Source organism: Danio rerio, chromosome 1, assembly GCF_052040795.2.
Source record: "Danio rerio strain M-AB ecotype USA chromosome 1, GRCz13ab, whole genome shotgun sequence".
Lineage (NCBI taxonomy): Eukaryota > Metazoa > Chordata > Actinopteri > Cypriniformes > Danionidae > Danio > Danio rerio.
The window spans coordinates 11,712,735-11,734,091 of NC_141021.1; the positions used below are offsets into that span (position 1 = coordinate 11,712,735).

Genomic DNA, 21,357 nt, shown 5'->3' on the forward strand with positions numbered 1-21,357 from the left:
TAGCAGCCAGAAGCTTGGATAATTATTAGGATTCTGTAAAGCAGTGTTTCTCAACCACCTTCCTTGAGGAGCAGCAACACTGCATGTTTTAGATGTCTTCTTTGTTTGTCACACCAATTACATGTCTTTGAGTCTCTGCTATTGAGCTGATGTTCTGAATCAGGTGTGTTTGGTTAAGGAGACCTGGAATATGTGCAGAGCTGGTGGTCCTACAGGAACGTGGTTGAGAAACACTGCAGTAATGTGTCCGAACAAAGCCATACTTTCAAAAAAAAAAAAAATATATATATATAAAATAACGGTTTTAAACATCTTTAGTGTGACATGATCTTTCAGTAATCATTCTTATGCTCAAAAACATTTTTATTATTATTATCAATGTTTGATTTCTGCAAACATACAACAAAAAAAAACATACGTTTTCAAAATTAATCAAAATAAATGTTTCTACAAAATACGAAACAATTATTTATATTCAATATTTCATAAAAAATGAATGCAATTATTATTCAAAACATGTTTTTGTTGAAAAAATAAAAATGTAAAATGTTTGAAAATATGCATGAAAATAGGCATGAAAATAAACATGTAAAGATTTAAATAATTAATTACAGCACTATAAGTAGAGAAAAAAAATATTTTTAAGATGAGGCAACTGAATTGGGCACTATGGATTCCAAAAAAATGTAAACCCTGGATATAAAAGACTTCGTAAAAATGTAAAAAAAATCAAACACCAAAAATTGTTATAAAAATGATAAATTATTATATGTCTTGGGCAATGGAAATTACTGCATGTACTGATTACAGATTACATGATGAAAATGTACTTGATCATGTAAATTAGATTAGTTGTTATTGACGAATTACCTACCTACGTCACACATGACGTCACACGGGTTCCCGGGTTCAAAAAGAGACCGATCGCAATAGCAAACATGTCGTGTTATGCGGTAGGATGCCAAATTCGAACCAAAGTCGACTTAACTTTTACCGTACACCACACTGCTTTTAATGCCAACAGCAGACGTCTTTGGCTAAAAGGGAGCTGAATGGAGTGACGACCTGATTAAAGATGCTGTGCTTGGCCATTTCGTCTTATCCAATATCCATTGGGAGGGTGCTATCACAATTGGACCTGTTGGACGAACGCTGCTCACTTTAACCTTAATATTGCCAAATAACTGTGCTTATAACTGGGTGACAAGCTGTTATAATACACTGAAAGCATTGTAAATGTAAATAATATATATTAGACAATTAATATATATTGATTGCACACACATTCTGAATGTTTACAAACATGGTTCATGGATCATTTTAGATTTACATTTTTTTTGGTCATTCTTCGTATTATTTGTATCAATAAAATTCTTGAAGTATGAATCACAAAATAATTGTATGACATTTCCAGAAAGAGAAATTCTAGAAAAATAAATATTGAGGAGAATCAATAAATGATAAATAATTTACTGTCATTAATTTAATGCAAGCCATAAAAGGTCATTTTGATCAGATTATGAGCATTTAAAAAAATAATACAGTATAGTCTAATTACAAGTACTACGTTTGTAATCTGATTACATACTCAAGATTTCACATAATCAACTACCCAGCACTGGTTGTATAGCTTGTAATGAAAAAAAGGAAAATTTAGAGCTCCTCCAGTTTTCTTTGATGTTTACACATGGAAGCTTTCTCTCATCTTTTGTCCTCCAGCCACCATTCAGAGACGTCTGAAGAAGGAGAAGAAGGCAAAGAGGAGGTTACAGGAGGCGCTGGAGTACGAGTCCAAGAGGAGAGGACAAATAGAGCAGGCTTTACAGCAGGCCACTTCATCAGACTCTCTAACACACGGTGAGACGCACTCTGACACACACACACACACAAACACACATTCAGACCTATAGTCTTTCAGCAGGCTTTGTCAGCTGTCGCTGTCTGTTAACACAGATCCAATCAGTCTGGAGATGGAGACAGAGCGATGCCGCAGCCCAGAGGACAACTGCTTGTTACAAGGTATTGAATTTAAAAGGAACTGTGCAAACTGAGCTGTGCAAATACATACTACACATACATGTATTTTTGAAAGTCCTTATAGTGTAAAGTATTTTTAAAGAGCAACATTCTGCCCATAAAAGTGTCATAGACACCTAAAACATTCAAGAATGGCAGAAGTCACACCTTCTACAGCACACTTAACCCTTGTGTACTGTTGGGGATGTTTTGTCCACTCTAGGGGGGTGATTTGGAGTCTTGTTTTGACTTCCATTATAAGGATGTTTTTTGATTGTAAAGACATGACATCAAATTATTATGTATTCTTCATTATTTGTGGTTTTACTCCATAGAACTCCAATCCTTTCTAAAAGGTTCCCAGCAGGCACACAACATTATAAGATGTTAATGTCAGGTTAGATTTAGGTTGTGACATTTGGACGTTGGACATCACCTAGCGTTGGGTTCTGATGTCAATCTGATTTTCATTTCCAAACAAAGTGCAACGTCTATCTCACATATCATGACGCCCTGTGCCTGCTGGGTTATAGTGCCAACCGATGATCAACAGTAAAAATGACAAATTTTACCTTTTTCCAATAGAGAAAACTACCAACAATCAAGAAAATGTATTATTATTTAGTATCAAGAATTTGCAATAAAAAAATGTGGTTATAATGGCAGTCAATGGGGCAAAAACAGCCATAAACATAACAAAAGGGTAGTCAATTTGAACAGTACACAAGGGTTAAAAATGAACATTCTTTACTGGCATTGATGTTTCCCTGAAGACCCTTTACATCTATGGAACCTTTTCTACAAAAATGTATTATAGTGGAAAAGGGTCATTTAGTTCATTACAATGCTCTTTTGTTTATTTTATTATTATTTTTTTTTTTTAAATAAATGTTTCTTTTATGAACTATTAATTAAATTTTTTTTTAAACATTTTTGGCAAAGCAGAAAAAGTGTCTTTTTGGATGGTTTTCCCGGCACACTCATCGTTAAGATTAAACGTTATGAAAGCTCACCTTACCTTTGCTTGTAGAATACAGAATGGGTTTTAGCATTGCATGGGTCAAAAGGTATATCGACCAAACATAACCAATCCAGCACTATCATCAAAAGTGAAAAAGTTTTTAATTCATTCATGACAGTATGAGACCAATTTGACTAAAATGGCTTTTAAACCGAACAAGATATTTTCATTAATTCAATACCCATGTGTGTACTGCATAATCTCACTCTGAGGTCACCGTTTGCTCAATGGCATGATTTGCATCATTGCACCTTTGCAAATAGGCGTAGACGTTAAAAAATACAGTTTATTTGGTAATTTAATAAATAACATAAATAATACCCGGTACAACTACTGTTTTTACATTACTGTGAGGGTTGGGTTTAGGGTTGGGTTTAGGGTTGGGTAGGGGTAGGCATTAATATAATACAATTAATGTGAAATTTAATAAACACTTTATGTGAAGTTTCACAAACTAATTTCGAGAGGAGCACCTGATATGATTGAGCATGACTGGCTTCTCATCTGTAATTAGTAATAATCCAATCAGAGTGATCCTAGCTTACTACAATGGATTGTTTTCTCCCTACTGCTTTAACTTCGTTTTGAAAGAATCCCCTCTTCCACCCCATCTCCTCCTTTTCCTCCCTTTTGTAAGGGGGAGCTCTCGAAACCTACCTGATCTCGGATCCCCTTATATGCTTATTGACCGGGCGGGAGCCTTGGACTCAAGTATCTCAGAGTTGAGGGTTCTCTCCCGGGACAGCATGCCTAACCTGCTATAAACGCTAAGCATATCTAAGTGGGAACTCTTTAAATAATTCTTGTTAACTTCTGGCCACAACCCTATCTGATCTAGCAACAACCGTTTAGTGCATTAAAAAAACATGGATACCAGTCAATCAATTTTGAACACCTATTAGGCAGGGGCTAATCGGAATGATTGGTGGTGATCAGAGAATATTTCAATGTTGACGACTTGGGTGGTGGTGTTGGAGACTGCAGCAAATATATGAGGTGTGGGAGGAATGGGTGTTAAAATATGGGAGTTTTCCGGGAGAAATAACCAAATGGGAGGGTTTGCATGGGGGTTTCCTCCGGGTGCTTTGGTTTCCCCCACAGTCCAAAGACATGTAGTACAGGTAAATTGGATAGGCTAAATTGTCCGTAGTGTATGAGTGTGAATGGGTGTATATGGATGTTTCCCAGAGATGGGTTGCAGCTAGAAGGGCATCGGCTGCGTAAAACATATGCTGGATAAGTTGCTGGTTCATTCAGCTGTGGCTACCCCAGATTAATAAAGGGACTAAGCCAAAAACACAATGAATGAATTAATGATACTGTGAAAAAAATCCTTGCTCTGTTAAACATCCCTTATATATGTTTGATACTTTTTTTTTAAATCACAGGAGGGCTTACAATTTTAACTTCAACTGTATTTAAAAGAATACCTTTGATGAACCATTCCTTGGTTTGCACAATACACATTCATCAGCACGCTCCTGTATCCAGTGTGCGTTTACATGAACGTGCGCAGTTTCAGCTGTGGCATATTCAGATTTGTTTTCTTGACCTCACTTCCCCTTCCCATCAGTCTTTCTCAGTCACACCATGTGTCACTCGGCCGTGTCCTCCAAACACATGAGATCATCGGCTCCCTCTGTCTCACAGCGAAGCCATTAGCAAATAAACACGCAGATGAATCAAAAGACTGCGGACTAATTGCAAGTTTCCTGTGTAAGCAAAGCCTCGCCGCATGAATATTGGAGCGCCGTTTATCTGTTTCTGCAGCTGCTGTTCTCGCTCTCTCCCCCTCCGTGAGACAGCGAAAGCTACAAGATAAATTACACGAATTACACCTCGTGTTAATTTTATTAAAATGGCTCCCTAATGCTGAGAAAATCTGCTACACTTTGGCAGCACGCTGGACTGGAAGAGGTGTTCATCTACTGTCTAATGTATGTTTTTTGCACACAATTACAAAAATGCTGCCATGTTTTTAGGCATTTTTCAACACTATACTAATGGTTTATCTTCTGAACAGTCAGAAAATCCGTATTTGGAAGAATACATTGTCTTATTTTTTCCCCTCATAGCGTTATACATAAAAATCTTCGTTTTTTTTTTTATTAATTATCTTTTTATTTGTGTTTATTATACTTGAACTTTGTGGTTTTTAAACATGTTGGTCCACCTTTTTGCTTAAATAATTGTTTTAACAAAATAAAAAGTGATGAACCATGTCCACTTATAGCTGTTCTTGGGATATTTAGTAATTTAGAGATGTTTAATAAATATGAAAGACAAGCCATGTTATTTGGTATGGTAATTGACAAAAGGGTGATTTTGAGAATGTGGAAAACTGAATCTGTACCTAAATTTGGTATGTGGGGTAGAGATATCGTAAACATGCTTGCTTTGGAGAGGTTGAGATATATATTACTAATAACAAATTGCGGATGTTTGATAAAACATGGGGACAGATATTAGAACACCCTAATGCATTGGAAGAAACACAAGCTAATCAATAACCCCTTTCAATAACACAGTAATTAAAGATTGAGTTTAATTGATATTCACAATTCATAATCTATAATATTCTTAATAATGTGCCCAAACTATTATTTGACAATAACACTTTAGTCAGGATAATGCATTTTTTCTGGTGATACAACAACGTTTTTATTTATGCATTAACCTGACCACCTAAATTATATTTTGCTTTCATGTGCATTTGTCCCTATGTGTTCTGCCGTTCGGTTGTTCTGTTATAGGTTAGTGTTTTGTTTTTTGTTGTTTTTACATTTTATTATTATTTTTTTTTACATTTTTTATTATTTTATGATTAATTTAATTTTTTTATGTATTGTAATTTATATGTATTATATTATATTGTAGTGTGTTGAATTGGAATTTTCTGTATTTGGTTGCAGCAAAAAGCACATAAATAAATGTTTAAAAATATATATATAAAAAGTGATTAATGACAAAGATTAATCATGATTAATCGCATCCAAAATAAAAGTTTGTTTTGACATAATATATTTGGGTATTAGGGCTGCACGATATTGGAAAAATCTAGCATATATATATATATATATATATATATTTATATATATATATATATATATATATATATATATATATATATATATATATATATATATATATATATATATTGTGATAAACTAGCCTATATATATATATATATATATATATATATATATATATATATATATATATATATATATATATATATATATATATATATATATATATATATATATATATATTCATATATTGTGATATGAATACAATTTCACAAGATGACTTAAAATCTCTATTTGGAAAGAATTTATAATGTTAGATCAATTGGGATGATTCTGCAGTGGGAGTCCATCTCCAGTAAATCTAATTACTAATTCATTGTGGTCTGTGCTATTTGCGGTGCATTTCTGTATTTGCATGTCATGTGAGTATTTTCATGCGTAACAATCTATAAATACAATCAAGAAAAAGACACAACTGAAATAGTGTTTTATCATTTCCCGATCAATATTGCTGCCGTTGGACAACATAATGTACTTTTGAGGCTTTTTTTAGGCGAGAATGTAGTTGTTTAGATTGCAACTATGCAGTTTATTTATAAGGATAGTGCCTATTTTAAATATTTATAATTTCTGAGAGACAGCACATCAGCGAGCATTAGCCTGTCATTGAGCAAAGCAAAGATGTTATCCATCCACAAGATGGCAACAGAGACCGTTGGCCATCTGTTTTTTTCTAATACGTCTCCTGCTTTCGTTACTGCAGACTAGTTCAGTAAAAAGAACGAAAGAAAAAATGCCCTCATGTGTTTAGCGTTTTTTCTTATCGCAAACACAACAGTAATCTGGTAGTGTTTGCGCTGCTTTGGCTTTTTCAGGGATAATTTTTGTGATCTCCCGATTGCAATGGAGAAATACTGGGAAATCTCTGTAGACGACATTTCATGCCAATGCCAATTAAAATGTGAGCAAAATCACCTGTTTTGTCATCACTGTAGACATTATAGAGAATTATTCAAATACTAGCTCTAAACTGACGTTGGTGAATTAGTAACGGTTTCGGCTGTTCTAACGTCAGCTGCAGATGTGAATGAATGGCGGAAGAAAGTAGTTCCTCATACAAAAGAATTTTTTGACTCTCCATGTTTGATTTTCTTTTTAATATACACGATTATGCCGTTGAACTGTTGTATAAATGTAACATTACACGTAGTAGTGCAAAGTGGCTGTATTGTCATATATGTATATATAAACATTTTCTTAAATATATGCATGCATTTGTGTATTTGCATTTGTGTATACTCAAACTATGTCAAAAATGTATTTATTTTTTTTGGATGCGATTAATCACGATACATTTTTGCCAAGCACTATTTACAAATTAACATAAGAATTCTGTTTAATAGAAATTCATTTTTTTTAACCATTTTTTTATATTTAATGCACTGCACATTTTTTATACAAAGTATCCCAAATGCTGTGGTGCATATGGCATATTATAATTTGTAAAACCTCCAAGGCTTATTATTAAATATAATTATATGACCCACTTAATGTTATCTATGTTAATGTTATCTTAAGCTGTACACATTTAAATACTTAAAATAACAATGAAACACATTTTGGAGCTTTTAAAACAACCTCTTGTTTCTTTCTTACAGAAAGCAGAACATACACGAAAAATCCAATCATATACTAAGATGACGTGAACTCCCAGCGAGAGAATAAGGAAATTTTCCATATTATGAATGACCCCTACAATCAACTTCCTGAATAAAGTTTTCAATGAAGAGAGGACTTAAACATGAGCTTCAGATCTTCAATCGAATGCTCCAACCACTCTTTTTCTCATCTTTACAACATTCCAGGTTCCTCAACTGTTGTTTTTATTCAACTAGATTGTGCTTAATTCCCTGTTTTGCTGTGGGGAGAGCACTGCTGGCATTCTGTAACTGGTTTTAAACAGTGTTTTTTTTTTAAGTAGCTGGATGATGTCATGACTTTATCCCTTCAGGACAGTGACCTTCAGTCTAAAGCCCTCACGAAGGAGCTGATGAAAATATAAGAAAAAGAAAGGAAAAGAGATTTGGCTTGTGTTTCATTCTTGTTGAAAGACTCTGAAGAGTGTGGAATGTTACATTTTCTTGCTTTTCTCTCATATGACCATCTTCTGATTCTTCGGTCCATTTATTAGCTCAGTTTAGCTTCTTGATACTGTTCACCAGTTTGTATGTGGTAGTTTTCTTTTGTAAAACCTTACATTGTTTTATTGGCTTTCAGTCAGAAGGGAAAGCTACTGAATGTGTTTGTTCTGTATTTGAATCATTCCTAATGAAAAATACAGTATTACCAACCATTGTTCCTTCTAAAGTCTCCCTTAAGTGTTTTACCATTTATATGATGATGATGATGATGATGTTGAGGTCTGTATAAAAGTTTATTCAGTGTAAAACTGAATTCTGAGGTAAAAAGTCAAAATTGTAACAAAACCTCACAAATTATTCGTAGAATTGAGTTTTTGATCTTAAACATCTGTTTGTATTTCAGAATTTGGCAGTGAGAACATGCAAGATATGCAATATATAACCACAAAATCATCCTGTAGTTGCCAGAATTGCAAATTTTGAGTTATAAAATTTCCAATCAGCAGTTTATATCTCATGAATCTGGGAAGAAAAATGAGATATAGGGTCCCATACACCTGGCCCAAAATGTTTGGCGCTATTTGTTGCTATTTTCAGACCAGCACAACTCTAATTTTCACATTTTGCACCACGTTGTTTAAATAGCAAATCCATTTGTGCCACTTTGTGGACTCATCAGCATGCTGGTCTAAAATGGAGGTATGTTAAGACGCATTTTGGCACGTTGCTATTTTAAAGAACTGAAATAAACCGCGCCGTTGACCATTTAAAAGCAGGTCTAAAGTCCAGTGTGGAGCATGTTAGTTATGCACCTAATGTATGTGGGTTCAAACACTAACACAGTGCTAAATACACACATGATGTACAGCAATATACAAATGTCTTTACATATGAAACAAATTAAAGAATTAAAATGTTACAAAAAAATAAATGGTAACACTTTATTTTGATGGTCCATTTGAGGATTAGTAGACTGTTTGTTTGATGTTGATACTGCTCCTTCAACAGACACTTAACTGGCCATAAGAAACTTAGCAAGTACATGTCAACTTACACTAACCTTAACCTAACAGTCTACTTATAATCTAATGAGAATTAGTTGCCATGCAGATGCAATGTAACTTAAATTCAACAAACTAACCATCAAAATAAAATGTGACCCATTTTATTTTCTACATAAATATAAAAAACACTGCCTTCATGTCTTCTTCATGCCTCTATGCCTTTTTCAGTTAATTCATGACAATTTGCCTTTGTATAATGTTATTATTATTAGCAGTATTATTTATTATATGCATATTTATATTTGTTTTAATAGAAACAAGCTTAGATTTCTCAGCCTGTTGGGGTTTGGAGATGTCAGCATCACAATATGGGGCATAATAATAGGACGTGTTTGGATGTTACTCCATAATTGTTCATTTACTCATTTGCTGGAAATGAGAATTGAATTTAGAAATAGTTTTGAAACAAATCTTTGCACTTAACAAACTAAATTAAATATGTAGGTTAATTGATGTCTTCAGTGGAGCGTGTAGGCTGTAACACCGTTTCCTTATCTACGAAAGTAAAAGAGTGAAAGTAAAGAGAAAGTAGAGGCCAAATGGAGAAGACTCTATCATTATCCTCGTGCTGCAGATGATGTTAAACTGTTTTCTCGCTAGTAAAGTGTTCAGTTTTTCCATTTATAAAGTCCGCCATGTAAATAGCAAATGCACCATTGCGTGACGCAACTATTACAGGGAATGTGAGATGAGATTCTAATTGGTTTATTATCAAAACACAACCATAACAAATTAAGAGAATAAGCACAACCCTGTTAGATCATGCGCCTGGGCGCAAAGAGTATTTTTTTGTTCTTAAAATAGCAAAAGTGGATTCTGACACAACCTTAATTTCACGATATGACAGTAATTTCACTATATGACAGTGTATGCGACTACATGGAAGTATATGTGACAAATAAAGGCCTTTGATTGATTCATTGATTGATTGATAATGCTTTTGCAACATGAGCTTTAGACTTTGCGACTAGATCGTTATAGAGCCCATAGGCTTTCACAACTGAGGAAGTCTTCAAACAAGCATTTGTACAAAATAATCTCGATTTTGAGATTTTTAGATATAATCTTAAAATATTTTCAAAATTCAGAGAAGTTAGTACTGTGAGATGTAAACTACTGACTACTGTACAAAATAAATATGCTAAAAAAAGTTAGAAATGCTAATTGAATCAGTCAAAAAGTCTATTTTTTTGTTGATTTTTTGATCCAGTGACAGAATAAAGCTTTCATAGGCCTGTGGATACAGTTTCACGTTCCCAAGCATACACAAAGAATCGATTCACTAACCTTTTTAGCATAAGCTAAAACTAGACACTAAAACCGCAGAGGATATTTTCTAATGCATTTGGCATTTTCCCCAACACACAAGTCTTTATTTAGTCTGCGACTTACTTAAAGAGGAAAACAGACTTCCCGCAGAACAAAATTCCCCGCTGGTGTTGTCAGGATGAGCCATCCATCCTATAGGCATTCAAATGCTAAATGATGTCTTGAAAGGTCTAGATCGATGCCTGTCAACGTTTTGCGCAGCGGAAAGAAGCGACAACCCAAATAAACAAAGCGATGCTCGTGTCACCTTGTCGTCAATAATGTTCTTGATGAAGGGAAAGCCATCAAACGGTCCTATTGATTCAGGTCATGCAAATGAGAGCCTATTAGTGCCGCTACGTCTCGGCCTTTATTGACACACATCAAGTCCTCATTAAGATTCAGTTTGTGGTCTTTTCATGACCCGCATTTCAAGCTTAAGCGTTATCCGGCACCTATGACTTTTTTTCTTTTTTTTTTTTGCAGTCTAAAAGGAATCCATCTGTGCAATTTCCTTTTCCAAACAAGGATATCATGACTCAAAGTACAGGGCTGTTACATGGAATTGTAATATTTTGCTTTTGCATACTTTAGGAATATCACCCGAGACCATAAATCTGTAGGGACCATAAATAGATTTGAAAACAATTCACTCTGATTTAAAATTGCTCTCTAAAAACGGCAGATGACCATCTGGGAACGTGGGAAAAGTGTGGTTTTAAAAACTGCAGCTAGCAAAAGATAGGAGCGGAAGATAAACATATGTGTTTAGGATCCAGAAACGGCATCTGTTTTGCAATAGTGGTTTTGTGAGAAATGTATTAGTACTGTAAACTTGAACGGGACTGCTGTGTTTGTTTGTGTTTTCAGTCGAATTTCAGCATCCTGGAAAATATTTTATTTTAGCCATGTACGCTTTGAGTGTCTGTGTAAAAGGAAACTGCATACAGGATACTGTGTGATTAACAGAGCAGACTGGAAACGAAAAAATAAACTATAAAATGAAACCTCAAGTATTAAAAACAAGGTCTAATATGGACTGACAAAAAGCTTGAAGCTAAGTCAGAAGTGCTTTGGGAATTTCACAAATGATTGCAAAGAAGGCAAGTAATGCATTGAATTAAATATGAATAGAATAACTGACAATGTGTAGCTAAGGTCAATGCATTATTTTCAATTATTGTTCATTCCATTATAGTGCATCTATGGTTATTAAATTTTAAGATATTTGTCAGGTTTTGTTGGTAAAACTGTCTTATTTTGAATAATTTCTTAAATCTTATCTCAAGCCTCTGCTGCTAATCGCAACATCTCTTTTGAAGCTTGTAACAGAAGCTTTTATACAGGGTTTCTGCAGGTTTCACCAAGTTAAATTTAAGACCTTTAAGACTATTATGAATTAAATTTTAGACTTACAGCGCTAAATGCTGAGGATTTTTTCAAATATCCCAGTTAGAAAATATTTTCACTTGCCCTATCAAAAAATTATTATAATTTAATACATTTAATAATACAATAATAACAATAATGTAATACTACAAATTTAGACCTAGTATCCTCAGCACTAAATTAAAGAAAAACATTTAAACAAATGTTGGTAAATAGAGTTAAAAATGATATTTTTAAATAAAAGGTTTTATTGAGATGGATTGTTGGTGATTGTATGAGTGTTAATGGCCAGATTGGGCAGCTATACATGAACAAAGAAAAACTAAGACCTGTTAAAAAGATTCAAGACCTACAACACCATATTTCAGTAGATTTAAGACTTTTTAAGGGCTAAAGTATAGCTTTTGGGATTTTTTAGGACCCCGCGGATACCCTGTTTATAGCAGACTAAACAGTTATTAGAGAAAGATGGAGTGATTTAATGTGTGCGTCTCTGAACAGTTTGGTGCCCTTAGCAAGATTTTATCTTTCACCCCTTGCATTCCAGCCAATTCCACCACCAAATGCTATCAAACAAATAACACATGCAATGTAATGGGAGTATTGCACAAAAAGCTGACATTAACTCCATGTATTGTCAGGCAAAGGTAGCTTTTAGTCATTTTGTTTTTCTGCAATATGAGAAAATATACTGCTCAAAAAATGAAGGAAACGCTTAACACAATGTGACTCCATGTGTTCTCTTTATTTTTTATGTATTTTCCCTGAATTACTTGAATATGGGAGGGAAAATCATTCTGGAAAGATCAGTGTGATTGAGTTAAGGCATGAATCTGCATAGAAAATGTAAAAAAAAGATTGTAAAATACTTTCTCTAAAATCAGAACAGATCTGAGAAAATGACTCTGATGCTGGAAATATTCATTCGTTTTCTTTTCGGCTTAGTCCCTTAATCTAGGGTCGCCACAGTGGAATGAACCGCCACCTTATCCAGCATATGTTTTACGCAGCGGATGCCCTTCCAGCTGCAACTCATCACTGGGAAACATCCATTCACATTCATACATTCAGCTTACCCAATTCGCCTGTACTGCATGTCTTTGGACTTGTGGGGGAAACCCACACGAACGCAGAACATGCAAACTCCACACAAATGCCACCTGACCCAGCCGAGGCTCGAACCAGCGCCCTTCTTGCTGTGAGGCGACAGCACTACCTACTGCGACACCTCCTCGCCCAATAAAGTATGGAAATATGTTAGATTAAATACAACAAAACTTTAATAAAAACTACTGACCAATGAATCAACAAAAAACAATTAAAGATGATGCTAACTAATTTAACTGTGACATTTTTCTAATAACAATAATAAAACAATATTTTGCTGAGTGTGTTTTTGAGTTATCTTGGCATGTTTGGGCATCTCATGGATCAAATTATTTTCAAATCTCTTTTGAGATCTTTAGGGCATCCACTGAAGTGTTTCGGCGCTTCTGAAAACGCTCTTCTAAATATTTACACTATTTACAAAACATGAAACTCCAAAAATGCGAGAAAAAGCATGTGGTTAGACAACACTATCTCACGGAAATTTATAACTTTTTGGTTTAGTCAACAATTCGGATGAAATCGAATCTCATTCGTACAATTTAGTACGATTTGTTTTGTATGAATGATGGTTGGGTTTAGGGGTGGGGTTGGGTTGGGTGCCACGCCTCCTTTTAAAATTTGTACATTTTTGTACGACTAAACTCGCATGTAAGATAGTTGCGTTTCCACGTGAGATCGGGCTGGGTTAGAGATGGAAAGGGCGCATAAACACATAAATAATAGATAAAAATAATTTTAAACAGGCACCTCTCACCGCAAAAAAAAAAAGTTTGTTCTGCTCAGCAATGGTTTTAAGAAAGCACCTCCTCCATCATGCTGCTATTGTGATACAGTTGTCATGTCTACTTGCTTCTGTAAACAGATGCTCTCAAAGATCGCCCTGCCTCTAAGTTCTTCTGATTGGTCATATCTTTGGAACTGAAACTCATGAGTGGCGCTTAATGCAAAAGTTAGAAATTCGTTTTACTTAACATGGCATCTTAAAAATTGAGTGAGGCACTGCAAAAGACTTGAGTGTAACAGTCACCCATGTCTGGCAAGCATGTTAACAAACTAAAACAATAGAAAAGTAGTGCATTGAAACGGAAAAATGCATCCGGTGAGAATGGACTCAGATTAACCACAATCATTTAGTGCAGTGATATGGAAGTGAAATGCGGTCAAGAAAGCACTGAACTGCTTTATTTCTGCATTTATCTGAATCAAGCAACAGTTCCATAGTATAAACTCCAATAATCCATATTTACAACTTTGAAATCTTTCTGTTTACCTCTTTTGCAGTACCGCTTTACCAGTACGTAAATTTCTTTCAGGGCATTCATTATTTTCTATAAAATTATGAGCCTAGCTTTGGCTCTTTTTCAACCCCTCGAGAGCAATAAACAGAAATGCGCCTGATATGTCAGATTATTCCCAGGATGCATAGAGACTCACTGCTGTTTTCTCAGGATGGTGACTATAGATAGTCAGAGGCACTGATTGACCGATTTACCCATAACACTCAAAACAGAAGCAGGGGTTTATTTTGTTACTCTTGAAAACGGCAGCCTAGATATTTTTCTAATGCGATTTGAAGAAGCTTCTTGTCTCCAGTGAGTTATAGACCCATTTCATGCACCACAGCCTTCAAATAAAGATACACATTGTGAGGAAAGCACTTAAATAAGACAAGGAAAAATGTTTGTTTAACTAGATTAGCCATATTAGGGCATGATGGGATAAAACGGGAGGAAACGCTTTGAAGGGAAATTATTAAATTGCGATTAAGTCATTGAACTCGTGAACAACTTTTCTCTTGACATCTGAAGATAACGGAGGATGTTTTTCCTCATCTAAAGTGACCGATTTTCAACTCTTTTGACTTCCAACATGTGGAATTATTTTTTTTATGCACTAACTGGCCACTTTATTAGGTACATCTGTCCAACTGCTCATTAACGCACATTTCTAATCAACCAATCACATGGCAGCAACTCAATGCATTAAGGCATGTTGACATGGTCAAGACGAACTGCTGCAGTTCAAACTGAGCATCAGAATGGGGAATAAATGTGATTTAAGTTACATTAAACGTGACATGGTTGTTGGTGCCAGACGGGCTGGTCTGAGTATTTCAGAAACTGCTGATCTACTGAGATTTTCACGCACAACCATCTCAAGGGTTTACAGAGAATGGTCCGAAAAATAAAAAATATCCAGTGAGAGAGAGTTATGTGAGCGCAAATGTCTTGTTGATGCCAGAGTTTAGAGTAGAATGGCCAGACTGGTTCCAGCTGATAGAAAGACAACAGTTACTCAAATGACCACTCGTTACAACCGAGGTCTGCAGAAGCATCTCTTAATTTTCATCTCTGGATGCACAACATGTCGAACCTTGAGGTGGATGGGCCACGGCAGCAGAAGACCACACTGGGTGCCACTCCTGTCAGCTAAGAACAGGACACTGAGGCTATAATTCACACAGACTCACCAAAGTTGGACAATGGAAGATTGCCTCGTCTGATGAGTCTCGATTTCTGTTGCGACATTCGAATGGTCGGGTCAGAATTTGGCGTCAACAATATGAAAGCATGGATCTATCCTCCCTTGTATCAACGGTTCAGGCTGGTGGTGTTGGTGTAATGGTGTGGGGGATATTTTTTTGGCACATGCCACAGCCTACCTGAGTATTGTTGCTGACCATGTCCATCCCTTTATGACCACAGTGAACCCATATTCTGATGGCTGCTTCCAGCAGGATAACGCACTGTCATAAAGCGCAAACCATCTCAGACTGATTATCTTGAACATGACAATGAGTTCACTGTACTCAAATGGCCTCCAAAGTCACCAGATCTCAATCCAGTAGGGCACCTACTGGGATGTGGTGGAACAGGAGATTCAAACCATGGATGTGCAGCCGACAAATCTGCAACAGCTGCGTGATGCTATCAGGTCAAAATAGACCAAAACCTCTGAGGAATATTTCCAGTACCTTGTGGAATCTATGCCACGAAGGATTAAGGCGTTCTGAAAGCAAAAAGGGGGTCCAACCCTGTATTAGTAAGGTGTACCTAATAAAGTGGCCGGTGGGTGTAAATGACTGTTTATTAAAAAATAATAAGTAAATCAATGTTAAGGTTTTTAAAATGTTTTTCCACAAGACGTCCTGTGCTCAAAAATGTTTTATTTATTTAGACTAAACAGTAACATTGTGAAGTATTATTATAGTCGTGTCTATTTTAATATATTTTAAAATATGATTTATACAAAAACCATTCTAGTATTCTGATTTGGTGTTCAGGTTATATTACTTTTTATTAAAATGTATACTTTTTGTATCATTATAGTACAAAACAGACCCTCAAATTAATAAAAACAATTAATAAAATGAATTAAATACAAAAAAATAAAATCCTACAATCTGTTTAACAGATAATTTATGGTTCGATATGTGGTAAACAATCAAACTAGGATTAATTAGGTGGGCATTTGTGCACTCAAATCTAAAGTCTGAGCAATTTCACGTAGCTGGAAATGGTCAAAGAAACTGTACAAACTGAAAAAGAAAGAAAACAAAGGCCCAGAGAAGATTTTCATATTCCAGCACACACATACTGTCTCTCGTGTAATATAGCAGGTGATTGCAATGTAAAAGATCAATATTTCAATTCCAGACTGCATTTTTATTCTCGGAGATTAGAGGACAATCAAATTCTCGATTTTCTCCATCTGCCAGGAGGAAGAATCTCCCAGCTTTACTGATAGCACAATGAAAAAGGTTTTAGCCCGGGTCCAAGATGTTTGTTTTTGTGAATTATTCATCGAGATGTGTTTGTGCAAGTGAATAGCCATTTGCTCCAACACTGAAGGGCAAATACTACAGATTGCTCACACATAACAGAAGAGGAATTTGACATTGAGAAGTGGAAATGCGGACAAAGCCTTCTGCACTGCAGCAGCAGCAGGGTCACTTACTGATAAACAGGCCTGGTGACAGAACTGAAGCTTCCTCAGAACACAACATTACTTGCATCTGCCTGAAGAGCTTGAGCGACTTGTAGCATGCTGTTGTCTCAAACATTCTAAGAAAATAAGATTAAAACGTTACTTTATCAAATAACATCAAATAATTCTGTTCACTTGTGAGAAGTAACTGAAGTAGTATTGCTTCAACAAACAAAAACAAACCAGCGACTAAAGCTACTCGTCATACCCTTTCAAACCAACATTTCTAAAACAATTTAGTCCAATTGTAAAGTAATATACATATATTTTAATGTAATTGACGATCTTACAACATCTAAATATATAGGCCTACTTGAAGTTGACGAACCTTAATCTCTGAAATAGTGATGATTTGTTCGTCTTTCTTGCCATTTACCGCCCCTCTGTGGTGAAGGACGACATAACGTCTAAATACAGCCACACATTTTCTATCGATATTTCCTTCTTTTTTCTTTAGTTTTTCTACAATTGCTACTAGAGTAAACACCATTCATGGAACTAAATTCTAAATATCCTAAACCTTTTTTTGTTGTTCATACGTAAATCTCTCTTTCTGTAAGATCTTAAGCAGTTTGCAGTGGTACGTAGCCTACTAAATTTCAAATACTCAAATTACTGTAATTGAGTAGTTTTCCTCAGAAATTGAAATTAACTAAGTAGTTTCAAAATTTTGCACTTTTATTTTCCCTTGAGTACATGTTTAGTGCTGAATCGGTACTTTTACTCCACTATATTCCTTCACTTTGCAGTCACTACTTTATTTTTTCTTGTCTATGCGGTAACAGACAAATCAGTCCTGAGATTCCTGTCCAAGCAAATTACACATAGAAGATTAATTGCATCATAACGAACTACCTCAATACATTGGCACTTTATAATTGCAGCAAACTGTTTAGAAACATTAAGTGTCCAAGAAGATGTCTAAAATCTTTACACACATTTACCTAGAGACTGTTTTGATGCATGTCACTGATGAGAAGATGACAAATGTTTACTGTATGATGACCGAAATGGCCTTAAACATCCAGCAGACACAAGATTTCAACATGCATCAGATTTATGTTGTACCCCAACGTCATGGAGACATTCAATTATGTTTGTACATAAAAATCATGTTGACATCAGAATCCAACGTCAGGCCGAAATTAATGTCAAACCTAAAATCATCTAAATTTCAGTGTCTAATGATGTTACTGCTTGACGTTGTGTGGACGTTACCACTATGACGCCTATCAGATGTTTGATTTTGGTTTTCAAGGAATTAATGTCAGTATTTGATGTCAGTATGACGTTGGTTTAAGATGTTGCCTCGACGGTCACTTTCTAACACACCCTAAAATATCAACGTAATTTCACGTCATTATTGGGCATCAAAATAACATTGTCCTTAGATGCTGACTGGACATTGAATTTTGGTCACCTGAAATCAAAACTAAATCTAACCTAAAACTAACGTCTAATGACATTGAACCTGATGGGCAATAACTAAATCCACTACAGAATGTTACCTTTACACACATCCACATATTACATGTAAATGCATCCGCCTTTTCCAGCGTAATACTCACTACTCTTGAGTACATCTGAACATGCAGCTCAACTCCTTGTTCAAGCTCTTGTTCTCTCCAAACTGGATTACTGCAACTCTCTACTAGCTGGGCTCCAGCTAACTCTATCAAGCCTCTTCAACTGCTCCAGAATGCAGCAGCACGAGTTGTCTTTAATGAACCTAAACGAGCACATGTCACTCCGCTGCTAGTCCGTTTGCACTGGCTGCCAGTTGCTGCTCGCATCAAATTCAAAGCTCTGATGTTTGCCTACAAAGTGACTTCTGGCCTTGCTCCTTCTTATCTGCTCTCACTTCTGCAGATCTATGTGCCCTCCAGAAACTTGCGTTCTGTGAATGAACGTCGCCTCGTGGTTCCATCCCAAAGAGGGAAGAAATCACTTTCGCGAACGCTCACGCTCAATCTGCCCAGTTGGTGGAATGAACTCCCTAACTGCATCAGAACAGCAGAGTCACTCGCTACTTTCAAGAAACGACTAAAACCTCAACTATTTAGTCTCCACTACACTTCCTAATCTGCAATTGCCTCTCTGAATATCACATAATAAAAAAATACTAATACTACTAATACTTCCCTTCTTAGACTTTACAGACCTGAAACTTGCCTATAGCACTTATTCATTGTTGCTCTTAGTTGTGTAAATTGCTTCCTTGTCCTCATTTGTAAGTTGCTTTGGATAAAAGCGTCTGCTAAATGACTAAATGTAAATGTAAATGTACTTATGAAAGGGCTGCTTTTTACTCATGAGTAATATTTACAACAGGTATTTTTACTCTACTTGCACTACATTTTTTGGCAAGTAACTACTTAAACTTAAGTATGATTTTTCATTGATCATTCCAACACTGGCAGTTTGGCACATTCTGCAAAGATCATTTATTGTTTTTGTATATCTAAACACATTCACAAAAACAGTTTTGCATTGTTATGCTATTGTGTTGCAAAATCTTGTTACTGTTTATGTGATGAAATGTGCAAAGAGCCCATTCTTTACCAACTGTATAGAAAATATGAAGCCTCATTTTTTTTTTTTTAACTGACCAATGGGAGATAATCAGACAGCAAGGAGAAAGAGAAAGGTGTCATCAAGGCTAATTTGTCAGACCAGAGTGTTTTTCCATGGTTAGTCATGAGGATGAAGTCCTCAAATTGAGCCCAGCATAAAGATATACAGTGGACACTAGCAGTTGTTTTCATCATACTGATGTAATGTCTACTGAATGAGCTATAGAGCAATTTACTTTGATTTTCAGTATAGCCGAAATGGTTTTAAACCAATATTATTGGAAAAAGAAAATAAATCTGGGTTTCTGTGAATGTTTTATGGGGTTTCTTCAGGTTTCACTGTCAAATGTAAGACTTTTTTAGACCATTCTGAATAAAATTTCAGATACATGGCTTTTTACTTGTCCCATTAAAAAAAAAAATATTATTTGAATAATACTGAAATGATGTGTCAAAACACGCATCCATACATACATTTTTTTTTTTACTTTTCTTTGACAAGCTTTAAAAACTAAATTAAATGTACAGCGGTCTGTCCAGGTCAGTGTCCTCACCACACATGGTCTATAAATCCATGGAGAACTTACAAATGTTATTGTGAGGACCCATATTGTTGATTATAGTTGTTCAAAGTTTTAATGAGATGTATTGTTGGTGACTGTCTGTGTATACAGTTGTTGGCCGGATTGGCGAAGCTTTACAAGAATACTGGAAAATTAAGATCCATTTAAAATGATTTAAGACAGGCAAGTCAATATTTCAGCAAATCTTTGACTTTTTAAAGCCTAAAATTTTGTTTTTTAAAATTTAAAACTTTACTTGTAGAAAATCACATATTTCTTTTTCATATATCTTATTTTTTCATAATATACAGCTAACATGAAAACGACTGTCAAATTTCCTAATTACTCTAAAAAGCACACCCTCAAGAGGCTCTGATTGGTGTGATAACATAAGCGGATCTACCCTAATGCACACTTTTGCCCCGAAACAGTCAGTCGAGTAGCTGTTAGCAGCGTTAGTTAACTAAGACAGAAAAGAAGAGCACACAGTTCAAGCCTTTACCTCTTAAATTAAATCTGACTAGTGTCTTTCACATATATTCGGAATAAGCATGTGTAAGTAACATGAAACGTTTACATATCTTTAGCGAGTTGGTTATTTGAGATGTAAAATGCACAGAAAGCAGCCACATAAAGAGACACTGCAGTGCTGGTGAAGATTGTGGCTGTTTACATCGGTTTGACTGATAAATATGAATTTGCAGCTGAATTGTTAGCGGTGCCGAACAGCATTTCCCCTTATTAACATCGTTTCCGCCCTCGCAACAACATACCATTAATGCTAGAAACTGTGCATGTAGTTGATGAATTTTAACAAATAAAAATACTTACAGGTCGTGGCTCACAATCCACAGGTTCAATGGTTGGAGTTTTAGCCGAATCCAGCACTGAACTGAGAGATTCTGGAAGCTCTCCTTTATAAAATGGAGCTCTCCTTTTTTTTTTTAACAATTCTCTGAAACATATTTAAAATTAAACTGTGCGCACTTCTCTCTGTTTGTCCTGTCATTTGGAAGCCCAGACACACAGAAAGAGTGCTGTAAAAATAGCAGCGTTTGGACGGCATTTTAGCTTTCTCTGCTTTAACATTAAACACTTCTGGCCACGCCCCTTCGCAGCGCAAGGTGTGTGTGCGCGAGGTAAATACACGTAACCA

The 21,357-nt window shown here is 35.4% G+C and overlaps 1 protein-coding gene and 1 long non-coding RNA gene across 14 annotated transcripts in view; one reads left to right on the plus strand and one right to left on the minus strand.

Moving 5' to 3' along the window:
• Positions 1-8,421, plus strand: part of dachb (dachshund b) — a 103,954-nt gene extending 95,533 nt beyond the window's left edge. For 10 of the 11 annotated variants that reach the window (XM_087235084.1, XM_087235083.1, XM_087235085.1 and 7 more), the window contains 3 exons: positions 1,720-1,857; positions 1,954-2,019; positions 7,725-8,421. In XM_087235084.1, the coding sequence (XP_087091210.1) occupies positions 1,720-1,857; positions 1,954-2,019; positions 7,725-7,762 (242 nt within the window). In that variant the 3' untranslated portion in view covers positions 7,763-8,421. Of the gene's footprint in view, positions 1-1,719; positions 1,858-1,953; positions 2,282-2,456; positions 2,656-7,724 lie in introns of those variants that run through there. The other variant, XR_015475508.1, reaches the window with a different exon arrangement.
• Positions 348-17,448, minus strand: LOC147846688 (uncharacterized). 3 transcript variants are annotated; one of them, XR_015476277.1, is made up of 3 exons: positions 17,394-17,448; positions 17,036-17,142; positions 348-1,736 (listed from the first exon to the last, which is right to left on the minus strand). It is a non-coding gene; the product is annotated as an uncharacterized LOC147846688 (long non-coding RNA). The 3 variants fall into 3 exon arrangements; XR_015476276.1 differs by having other exon boundaries at positions 17,379-17,435; XR_015476275.1 differs by having other exon boundaries at positions 17,356-17,423.
• Positions 17,449-21,357: the final 3,909 nt, after the last annotated feature.